Source organism: Sinocyclocheilus grahami, unplaced genomic scaffold (assembly GCF_001515645.1).
Source record: "Sinocyclocheilus grahami isolate Dianchi unplaced genomic scaffold, SAMN03320097.WGS_v1.1 scaffold443.1, whole genome shotgun sequence".
NCBI classification, from domain to species: Eukaryota; Metazoa; Chordata; class Actinopteri; order Cypriniformes; family Cyprinidae; genus Sinocyclocheilus; species Sinocyclocheilus grahami.
The window spans coordinates 490,818-503,243 of record NW_015505622.1 but is presented as its reverse complement, the minus strand read 5'-3'; the positions used below and the strand labels follow the sequence as shown (position 1 = coordinate 503,243).

The 12,426-nt window shown below is 35.8% G+C and overlaps 1 protein-coding gene across 1 annotated transcript; it reads right to left on the bottom strand.

The window, feature by feature from the left end:
- Nucleotides 1-2,297: 2,297 nt before the first annotated feature.
- Nucleotides 2,298-12,426, bottom strand: chmp2bb (charged multivesicular body protein 2Bb). The gene is made up of 6 exons (XM_016234087.1): nucleotides 12,332-12,426; nucleotides 11,761-11,852; nucleotides 9,017-9,211; nucleotides 8,178-8,280; nucleotides 5,423-5,529; nucleotides 2,298-3,551 (listed from the first exon to the last, which is right to left on the bottom strand). Exons 1-6 carry the CDS (start codon nucleotides 12,363-12,365, stop codon nucleotides 3,438-3,440), a joined length of 645 nt encoding a protein of 214 aa, XP_016089573.1. The 5' UTR covers nucleotides 12,366-12,426; the 3' UTR covers nucleotides 2,298-3,437.

Genomic DNA, 12,426 nt, shown 5'->3' with positions numbered 1-12,426 from the left:
GACCTCAAGCGTGTGACGGAAATGTTATGCCCCTTACCATATTGTGATGCCTTTTCCCGGCCGGAGCAACGAGACAAAAACTACTCTACCAGTCTACTCTACCAGGATCAGGAAACAGTCCTCCATAAAATGCGCTGGACACATCTGAATATTTGGATTGAACTGTTCTGGAACAGTGTTGTAAATACAACTAAACCACTGATTTCTAGTCGTGTCCTCTTTTGGAAGGCCAAACAAGGTAGTTTTGCTTTCACAACGAAACACAGCGTCACACACGGCGGGCTAGAGTGAGCGGAGGCCAGAGGCCTAGAGTGAGTGGAGGCGGGCTTGCGGCAACCACATGTGACGACCCCGGTCTGGACTCGCCGATCTGGCGAACCACAGCGCGAAGTTGATGTATTTCTTCAGCGACTAGCACGGATCAGCTCCAGGCATGACGAAGCGGATATCGTCCTCTTTTGGAAGGCCAAACAAAGTAGTTTCTCTTTCACAACAAAACACACACGACATGGCGGCGGCAACAACAATACTACAGCGAGAATAAAAGTTACGCCTTCTTTCTTTGCGTGAACATTTGGGCTGCATTATGCAAATCTTCCCACATCGTGACGTAGTCATGTGGGGGCGTGTTAGAACGAGCCGTTTTAGTTAGGCGTGGTTGACTCTTAACTTTTATAAAGAATATCTCGTTGGATTTGAGACTTTAGTCTTTGCAACTTTACAGATCTTCTTTATGCACCAAGAGCTTGTAACACCCCAAAGAGAAAGGAAAAATTTAAATCCCATCACATGACCCCTTTAAGAGGAGTTTCCTTGGCGGATATCTGCACTGCCGCTACCTGGTCTTCTCCATGTACATTTGCCCGGTTTTATAAAGTCAATGTTGCTGCTCATCATGCCGTTAGTTCTGCGGTTCTTCAGGAGCGGCCTTAATTTTCATCAGGTGGGTGGCATTCCTCATGACTATGTTGGTATGTGTCAGCCATAGTGTTTACACTGCCTCTGGTGGTGAGGAGGAATGAAACAGAACGCTAGTTATGCATGTAACTGTGGTTCTGTGAATTCTGGATGGCTGCCAGAGTTCTTGGTCATTCAGAATGCACGAGAAAGGCGTACTGAGGCAGAGTGCTGAGCTATGGTGGCTTATAACTCCCCAGGGCTCAGCATTCGTGACTTTGTTGGTGTTGCGATAATAAATAGTGTTTACACTGCCTCTGGCGATCATCCGGAATTCACAGAACCACAGTTATATGCGTACCTAGCGTTATATCAGGTTGTTTATATAATATTTATTGTTTATATAACTATTATTATATTATTAACTTTTCACAAATTTGAGGACATTTTCCATAAATAAATCTAGACAACACTGATCTTAAATGTTGTACTAAACGCTAAGAAAAAAACAGATACATTTTTATATGCAGGTCAATGTACATTACTGTTCAAAACGTTGGGTCAGTAAGATTTTTGATTGTCTTCTGGACAACTGTCAGATCAGCAGTCTTCCCCATGATTGTGTAGCCTAGTGAACCAAACTGAGAGACCATTTTGAAGGCTCAGGAAACCTTTGCAGGTGTTTTGAGTTGATTAGCTGATTGGCATGTCACCATATTCTAATTTGTTGAGATAGTGAATTGGTGAGTTTTTGTTAAATGTGAACCAAAATCATCACAATTAAAATAACCAAATACTTAAACTACTTCAGTCTGTGTGCATTGAATTTATTTAATACACGAGTTTCACAGTTTGAGTTGAATTACTGAAATAAATGAACTTTTCCACGACATTCTAATTTATTGAGACGCACCTGTATATATATATATATATATATATATTAAATATAAAAAATTATGAAAGAATTCTGGCTCATTAAGGCTGCATTAATTTGATTAAAATATTGTAAAAACTGTAATATTCTGAAATGTTATTACTATTTAAAATAACGGTTTTCTATTGTAATAGGCCTTATATTTTAAGATTTAATTTATTCCTGTGATGACAAAGCTGAATTTTTAGCAGCCAGACGTCAGTCATATGAAGTCATTATATTCTGATTTGCTGCTCACAAACGTTTCTTCCTAATGAAAAATCTTAATGAAAATATAATCTTAATGTTATTAAATCTTAATGCAAACAGTTGTGCTGCTTAATATTTTTGTGGAAACATATATACACTGAACAAAATTATAAAAAAAAATTTTTGCCCCCATTTTTCGTGAGCTCAACTCAAAGATCTAAGACTTTTTCTATGTACACAAAAGGCCTATTTTAAAACAAAACACAAACCACTGAGATATCATTAAAAGTTTTATTCATGGTTAATGGGGTATACAATCCCCTTATATTTGAACAATACCTGTCAGTGAACAAATTCTAAAAAGGAAAATCCTCACCCATATTCCAAAACCCTCACTGTGGATTTAGCAATAAACGATCAACTTTCCATGCCTACATTATTTACATCCTTACGATATATTGCAGTGCATAACCAACCTCAGCCTAAATTCAACTTTTGTGGATAACTCCAAAGATCAAGCACAGAGCGCTGCAATAACAACCCTTACTTTGGTCACAACTGACGATTAACAGGAACCTTCCGAGCATCTCTGAAGTCTTGATCAATGCACTTACACAGCCTCAAGAGAAAAAACACACACACTGTCAACCCAAGACTTCAGGCACATGAGAAACGAAGGAGAGCAACCCTCTTCAAATAATGTGCTCAACCGGAACACACTTCTCACGATTTGGCATCACCCCTGAAAAGCAGCTGAATAAAATATGCGTACTCAAAATTACCAAAATGAACCTAGAAGACAAACCAAATCATTTCCTATTCATAAACGGACCGAAGGTGAGAACAGAAACAAAAGGTGTGACTCACACAAGTGTTTTGTTATGCGCCGAGAGAATAGCAAGGTACTGTGAGGACAAGACAAAGCGCGGCAAGACTAAAGACGCAGCCCTGTCACTTATGTTTAGAGGTAGAGTTCTCCTGTCAAACTTGTTTACACCAATGTGATTTTCTGAGTTATGGATCAAAGAGACAGATATTGTAGATTTCATCCGCCTTAGTCTGGAAGGCATTGCATGTATTCATTTACGACGCGTGTATTCAAACGTTTTATTGTTATTTTCGTCCTTCTAACAGCTAGATGAAACAGTGATTCACCTGAAAGAGTCCTAATCAACCTCGATAGTCATCTCTCTTATTGTCATAAATAAATAATAAAAAAAATAAAATTGCATTTGCCATCTGTGGCATGTTATCCCAGAGTAGGCAGGTCCGTGACTGTGAATGTAAGCTTTTGGACCGTCCATTTATCCGCATCTGTGTCTATGTATTTGTAATGGGTATGAATGTACTCTAATGCGTGTTTGTGTGTTGCTGTCGCCTCCTGTTGCCAGGCAGTAATCAGGTGTGTGTGTGAGCACTAGTCCACTCCAAGAGCTTTGAGCTGTCTCTCAATCTCCTCGTCTGATATCCCATCTGCTTTGGATGTAGCGGCGCGTGGTTGCTTTCGGGCAGCTGAAGGGGCATGAGCCATCTGCAGGGGAAACAAAAAATCCATTACGGATAAAAATGCAAAGTGATGGATAGTGCGTCTGCAATCCAAGACTCAATAGTCACGACACTTCACTGCATAGGCCGTAGGGTACAGAAAACGTTAATTCTCTATGGATTTCATTCTCTAAAATTAAAAATATATAAAAGTTCCCACACAGAAATGATGATGAATCAATAAGTTCACACTTTAATTTAGAGTTGTTTAAAAAGTACCAGTAATTCGGCACCAAGTCAATACTGAAATGTTAACCAAAACAAATGATGGTCTTTTTGCAGTACTGACAATTTGGTTCCTGCCCAGAGGCTGCCGCTTTTAAATATTGCGGTGCATATCGGTGCGAGTGCTCTGTGAAGGTTTCTATTTATATACAGTATGTTTTTGCAGTTGAGCCACTCGCAGCGCATGAACGCAAATCAGAGGTTTTTTAGTTTTTTTAGAATCCACAGAAAACACCAGTGTTTTTGTTCAGCACAAGTCTACTGAGTTCTGCTCCAGTGATTCTAACAAGAGTTTCTGTATTTAACCCATTCACCACTGGAATAAAAGTTATATCCATGCTGTGCGGATGAGCAAATGTGTTTTATTTAAAGATTTTGCTGCGTGCGCTCTCAGGGAAGAGTGCAGAACATAAGGACACATTTGCAAAAGAGTGACAAATAGCTGTACAGATGACATTGTGCAGAATTCCCTTATATGGAGATAGGGGCTGGCTTTATGCAAATTAAGAGGCATTTTAAAGTAAAAAAAAAAAGTTTACATGAAAAACGTGACTTGAACATTAACAAACAACACTTGTATGCAAATATTACTTAATGAAATTTACTGTTGTGTGGTATAATTTTCTGCTGACATTGGTGGATAGGGATTTTATAGTTACATGAATATTATGGATGCACAATATAAATGGAACAAAAAAAACATGATATGTGGTAAACTTGTTGGATTATTTGATGGCTGTATATGATGTGATATAAGATTAGTGGGTCAAATCTATTTGAATTATATTAAAGTTTCTGTTCAAGACCGATATCTCTCGTTCTTTCCAGCCGAAGAAAACAAACCACAAAAGCAACAGCAAATCTTGTACTGAAGTGACATTCTGAAAAACGCATTATCCAGGATTACTGTAAATCAAATGCAAAATCTAAATGAAGGCATAAACAAAGGCTTATTTATTTAAATTAAGGGGAGATTGGAGCTTTGACTCCATTTTCAACATGATCTTTTCTCATATTGCTTCTTTCAATATAGTTACATATCAATCTAAATGTTGCCAGCTTAATTAGATCAAAACCTGAACCACTGGATTGCTGCTTTGGTGCTGTCCGGGAAGAGGGTTAGAGCTAACCATGCATGCAGACTTCCCCCCCCCCCCAAAAGTTTTTGTGCTCCGACAGACTAAAGAGGTTTTGGTGTATTTTTATTAATAGCCACTGTGGTCTACAGGTTTTGTAACCACTTCTGATTAGGCATGGTCATCACATTTAAAGCCCAAAATACTCCCACACAACCGAGGTACTTCCTCATTTTGGCCTTATTTGAATGCAAAAACATTTGTAGGTTCAGCTGTAGGTTCTCTGCTTCACACTGCATTACTGCTGCCTAGTTGTCACATATGATACACATATGCATACTCGTATGCCAGGTATTTTCTCTGCATCTCCTTAAAGTCTATGGATCAATGCATTGAAATCATATTGCAATGCATTTTCTTTTAACTCAATATACTGTGCAGCCTTAATGGACACAAATGGATTTCAACACTAATGCACTACAGTAATAAGTCTGTTTATTGAATCTGGTGCCTCAACATGGTTTGATTGATGCCCATATAATATTTCAGTTCTTACCTTTCCTGAGATCTCAATTCCAATTTCATCCAACACCTGATTCACAATGTCCTGAGATTCTTCCTCATCACCAGAATCCTCAAAGATCTCATCCAGTGTGTCATTCACTGTAAGCAGGCAGAAACATAGCAAAAAAGGTCTAAAAAACAAGCATTACAATCAAATGATGTTGTGGTTTGTTCAGAAACAATGGGAACAGTATACACATCCAACTCAAGTTGGCTACAGGTGCAGAAAACAATGTAAAAAAAGTGCACCTGAAACCAAAATGTTAAAAAGCTACAATGTGTATTATTATTTATTTGTATATTTTTTTGTGTTCACAATCGTCTCTTATGCTCACTAAGGCTGCATTTATACAGTGAAATATTATTATTATTATTTAAAATAACTGTTTTCTGTGTGAATTTATTTTAAAATTTAAATTTATTCCTAGGAATATTCTTATTATTCCAGTGATGGTAAAGCTACTTTTCCATCAGCAATTATCAGTCTTCAGTGTCACATGACCCTTCAGAAATCATCCTATTATATGCTGATTTGCAGCTCAAGAAACATTTCTAATTAGGGATGCACCGATACCAATACTGGTATCAATATCGGGCCGGACACTGCGATTCTGTACTCGTAGGCTACTTGTTAAAATGCCCCAATACCACACAGCATGTGAACAGTGCTGTATCCAGACTAAGAAACACTGACAACAGAACAACAGAGAGTAGAATGGAGTTATTAAATATTAAGGATGTCTAGAAGGTATATGTATGCAATTAAAATAATGTTAAACATTCATTATTCACGCCTGTATATCTGATGGTCTCGAGCTGATAAGCAAAGAGTATCCCTTTCTGACAGACATCACTGGAAAGTTTGTAGTTCGGTCAGATATGTCAAAAACGAGCGAGTAAACCAATGCACAAGTTACATAACAGTAAGGAGAGAGAGCAAGAGACTCATCATTTGGATTAAAACTAAATCATAAATATAAAAATTATTTATAGGGGAATTCACTATAAACATTTATTTTAAATGTCAAGCAACACGACTATGGCGAAAGTGAAACTAGCAGCCTGTGTGAAATGTGCTAGGCTATACACGTCTCTTATTCTGCACCAATTCAAATGTGTGCACGCGTTGCGCATGTTTTGCTTGCTTCATGAGTGTTCTGCATTATATGTGTCGCTTTGGAATATAAGTTGCAGGACGTTTCAGATGAAAACAAAAAAACGCAACTTTTATATTTCTGAAAATATGTTAATCGCAGTTACAAGATTTATATATAAGGAGTATGTCCCTACATTATTACAGCAAAACATCTTGTGATTACAGAACTAATACTGCAATGGAGCAGATATTAAATTAAAGATGTAGTACCATAGAGCAAAACAATTAACAGTGATGGTAACAAAAACTTAAAACTAAACTAAAAAATACATTTTAATAAGCATAATCAGTGTGAAAATAACTGAAGGAAATATCTATTTGCTAAATGAACTAAGCCAACAAACATTATACATATTCTTTTGGTTCCTGTACTCAATATTTTAAAAAATTACAAATGCAATGAAAATACAGGTATCATATCGGTACTCTGTATCGGCAAGTATCAAATATAAAAGTATCGGTACTAGCCTAGTTGTGTAAAAAGTGGTATAATATTTTTGTGGAAATGTGATACATGTTTCCCCAGAATTCTTCGATGAATAGAAAGCTCAAAAGAACAGGATTTGTTTGAAATGTAAATCTTTTGTAACATAAATGTCTTTACATTTTGACCAACCTAATGCATCCTTGCTGAATAAACGTATTAATCTATTTTATATATATATTTATTAAATTTTCAAATATTACAAACATAACTTAAAATCGAACAAGACAAAAAATAAATAAAAATGATTTATGGCTCACCACTCCATTAAATCAATTTGAGAATGAAATGAAATAATGACATAATCGTACCAACAATATGCCTTACATATTTGTACTCCAATATGTCTCACATATTTAAACCTCATTATACAAACCCTCTAATAACAATAGAGGATATATCTAAGCCCATATATATTAAAAATGGGTCTCGTATTAATCTATTTAAACAATCCCAAACTTTTGAAGTCTTTACTGTCATGTTTTATCAATTTAAAACATACTTCCTGAAAAGTATTAATTTCTTTTCAATCATAATGATAGGGCTGCACGATTAATCGTGCAGCCCTAATAATGACCCTAATCTTTTGAATGGTAGCAGTGTGTACAAATTATTTTGGAGCAATGATATTAGTGTGCACTCATTTACTCTTTTATTTTGGAAACAACAAGCTATTCCTCATTGGAGTCACTTTGGTAAAATCAATAGAGGATATATCTAAGCCCATATATATTAAAAATGGGTCTCGTATTAATCTATTTAAACAATCCCAAACTTTTGAAGTCTTTACTGTCATGTTTTATCAATTTAAAACATACTTCCTGAAAAGTATTAATTTCTTTTCAATCATAATGATAGGGCTGCACGATTAATAATGACCCTAATCTTTTGAATGGTAGCAGTGTGTACAAATTATTTTGGAGCAATGATATTAGTGTGCACTCATTTACTCTTTTATTTTGGAAACAACAAGCTATTCCTCATTGGAGTCACTTTGGTAAAAAAAAAGGGGAAAAAAGCATCCTTACTTCTTATGACATTATTTTATAAAACACACTAACAAAATCACCCACAATAACAATAAATAAATAAATAAAAACATCTTACTCATCTCTTCTGTCATGTCCATCTTTGCTGTCTCTTTCTGGAAGTTCTGCAGGGTCTGCATTGTCTTCTTCGGATCCATCTTTTTGTTGACAGCTTGCATTGTCTGTAAGTTGTTTTGAGAAAGGCAGAGACAAACAAACGAGCCACTGTTTGATTCATGCCCATTTTAGAATTTTGCACTTTAGGCTACTTATGCAAAGAATAATGGTTGTGTATCGACATGCCACTATACTGTGCCAGATATGCATTTATAGACCAACATATACGCTCAAATTAGTACAAATTCGAATAAAACCAAAACCACACAGGTCATAACATGCATGATTAATAGAGCTGTTAAGTTGCGCACAATGTCAATTTGCAGTCCTAGCTGGAAACAAACTAGCATTTTCGAGCTATGACTTCCCTTGGGAATTTATAATGGGGTTTGTGAAAAGTGGTTTTCCATTTATGAGTAAGGTTAAAATTACTTTAAGATCCTTTCACATTAAAGAGAATTTCACAAACAAAATAGGAAAGTTGCTTACGGTAATGTTCACCACAGTCCCCATTTTACTCATAAATCGGAAACCATAACTCAAAAAACCCATTAGAAATTCCAGAGGGAAACCAGGACTCGAAAATGCTAATCCTCCTTGGTTTTTAGGACTACAAAATGAACGGCCCAATTTACTTAAATGTGAAATCACAGCAGTTTCACACAATATTCAACCTAACTTAAGAGTTAAGCTTTAAATCACTGTCAGGATTACCTAAAATGAACTGAGCTACAATTGATGGGGCTTGGGACAAATTTTTATAAATGTTATCATGAGTTTAAAAAGACAGAAGGGTCTTACTTTGGTGGTTGTAGCCATGGCACCAGCCATCTTCATTTGGGAGTTCATTAGCTTGGTTTGTGTTGACATGGAGGTGACCTTAGAGCTGACGGCATATGTACGTGTTTTCTGTTTCCTCACTTGAACAAGCTGCTTGGCTAAAACTTTACAGGCGTCTCTGTTCCCGGTCTTTGCCATTTTCTTGATTTCCATCTCCTGCGATAAAGAAAGCAAATAGTAGAAAACAGTTAGTGATGGACCTACTGGCATTAGAATTGAATTACACAGTTATCCAGAATGAGAGTTATTGGTGAGAGTAGAAGATTGTGTTTTACTTGTATAATACTTTTATTAGATAAAATGCAGCAAAATGCAAAGTGCTTCACGGATAAGAACAGAAAATATTAAAGTGAAATAGCCTAGTGTATGTGAGATGATTTCAATGTGATTTTTAAGTAATTCTATGTGATTTTCTTTTACATTTGTAAAGAATAAAAAATAAATAAAAATAATACACACATATACACACATACATACATACATACCATAAAAATGCTACAGTAAGACGAAGTTTGGTTAACTGTAAGTTACCTTGCAAATATAGTGAACTGCAAATGGTTTAACGTCACATTACATTTAATTTTACTGTAAAAAGAACTGTCACGTGTATTTATTCATATATGATTATATAGTATTTTATATGAATAACTTTGTTTATTAATATTTTGTTATCAGCAATGCACATTAGGGTGATTTTTGTTTAATTTTCTTTTATTTAGTTGAAATACTTATATTTTTGTTATTTAGTTCATGTTTATTGCATTGTTTTAGCGTCTATATATGAGTATTGGTCATGTTTTAAGGACATGGCCACTTACGATGAACTTCAGTCATCATATGGCTTTATAATTTACCTTTATAATAACCTGTATTTTTATGATCTTTATCAGTACATTTAAAGGTAAAAAGCAGATTTTGGTTGTTCAAGTAGATTAATTCAATAATGAAAATTAAATCTCTTAAAGGGTTACTCCACCCCAAAATGAAAATGTTGTCATGAATCACTTACCCCATGTCGTTCCAAACCCGTAAAAGCTTCGTTCGTCTTCGGAACACAATTTAAGATATTTTGGATGAAAACCGGGAGGCTTGTGACTGTCCCATTGACTGCCAAGTAAATTACACTGACAAGGTCCAGAAAAGTATGAAAGACATCGTCAGAATAGTACATCTGCCATCAGTGGTTCAACCATAACGTTATGAAGTGATGAGAATACTTTTTGCACGAGAAGAAAACTAAAATAACGACTTTATTCTAGTGTTAATTTTGACAGTTGATTTAGTTTTAGTCATAGTCTTTTGACTAAAATACCATTTCGTTTTAGTCATATTTTAGTCATCTGAATCGTTTTAGTCAACTAAAATCGAATGGGTTTAGTTACAGTGCATTTATTAAGCATTTCTCTGGAAAAAAAATTCCAAACTCATTATATAGGTTTGATTTTAAGGTTTTATAATGATAGACACCGATTTAACTGCGGTGACACACAACATGCCTTTATGTTAAAATGAAATAAAACCACTTCTCATAAAGATCAAGAACATGGTCTTCTTTTTAATGAAATACCAATGTTAATATAGGTTAATTATGCATTCTTTATAGCAACTTGTTTACCATATTCTTCATTCTTTCAAGCAGACATATTTATTTCTATAAATAAATTTAGATTAATCTTTAGGGCTCCTAAAGTTTTTCAGTCAAGAGCAGTGCGTGATTTTCTGTCTTTCTTTTGTTGTTTGATTAACATCAATGACTCTAAATTAGGCTGCTATCCCTTTAAAAACGAATGCACAGCTGCAATGGATGCAATGTACTGATACACGTTCTCCCTACTGTTTACGTTTACTTAAGACGTAATCAACTGTGTTTACGTGAATACTCATCAAAACTGACAATTCGACATCATTTTGTGTGTAATTCTCCGTTCATGCGACACGAAAGAGTACTCGTGCGCTGTGAGACACGCTTTCTGTATGCAGAGGAGACGAATTGTTGAATAAAGTAGTTATTTTTGTTTTCTTTGCGTACAAAAAGTATTCTCGTCGCTTCATAACGTTACGGTTGAACCAGTGACGGCAGATGGACTATTCTGACGATGCTTTTCATACTTTTCTGGACCTTGTCAGTGTAATTTACTTGGCAGTCAATGGGACAGTCACAAGCCTCCCGGTTTTCATCCAAAATATCTTAAATTGTGTTCCGAAGACAGACTAAGCTTTTACTGGTTTGGAACAACATGTGGGTAAGTGATTAATGACAAAATTTTCATTTTGGGGTGGAGTATCCCTTTAATGAAATATATGTTTGTAAAATATAGAGCCACCAATATGTCATTCTGCAATACCTATAAACTTGAATTTCTGGCAACCTCATCTGCCACTTTTAGCGCACAATTTCCAGGATATTTTAACAGCGTACAATGATAGTTATGTTTACACTGGTATGAGCGTATGAATGGTGGTGGCTAAAAGAAAAGTATAAAAGTTTCCACCAGCAACTTCTGAAAGATACACCGTCACAATGGCACAAACAGGCCTGATCTAAACTCGAAACAGAATCACGAGCTGTTAGTCATAAACTTTTGACACACTAAGGCCCTCTGTGACATTAATGACATAACCTCGTGATCTCACACACATCAGTGGTGAGAAAGGGGAACATTTGGCATCATATTCACGTCACTTTGATGGGTGGGGAATCTCACCAGCTGTTTTTCCTGTTTTTCCAGTGCTGTCCGGTCTCTTGCAATCTGTCTCTGCGTTCCCCGCAACTCTTTGTTCTGTTCTTTAATAACATCTGTATTATGAGAGGAGATATAGTTATCGATCACCATTTAAATTATCAATGCCTGAGTAAGATAACAAATTAATGTATGGGGACTACTTCAATAATAGGTCATTTTAGACCATTTAAAGTTACAGGAATGGCCCATTGATTTTGCAAACGATTCAATTTGTTTTATAGACCATCTTTGACCCAATATTTTAAGTACTAGCTGTTAGTCTCAAGTTAAGATCAAGAAAATTCTAAATGTTTTCGGTTGCAGTTGTCCAAACACATTCCAGAATAAAAGACACTTCTGTGTTAGTTAGCATAGTGGACCAAAAATATCTCGAATGGCCAAAAATATCTCAAAAGAGATTTCATGTATTAAACAAATGAATAGTGTTAAAGAGTTGTAGTATTAACGAAACCAGTCGATGATTGACGTGAGAGTGTTGCTGGGCGGTTCTGACCAAACAAACAAGCCCTCAGAGCAACAGCAAGAAACTTACCATCTACGGTCTTTTTCTTGAATAGCGATGCCATAACTGCAACAAACTCCGTCGACCACGAAAGTAATAGAAAGTAAGTATATCACAATGTCTAA

Excerpts from the sequence above, each read along its gene's own strand:
- chmp2bb (XM_016234087.1), bottom strand. The coding sequence starts at position 12,365 with ATGGCATCGCTATTCAAGAAAAAGACCGTAGATG. Across the intron at positions 11,853-12,331 it reads CAAGAAAAAGACCGTAGATG|ATGTTATTAAAGAACAGAAC; the intron begins GTAAGTTTCTTG and ends CTCATAATACAG. Across the intron at positions 8,281-9,016 it reads CCATGGCTACAACCACCAAA|ACAATGCAAGCTGTCAACAA; the intron begins GTAAGACCCTTC and ends AACAACTTACAG.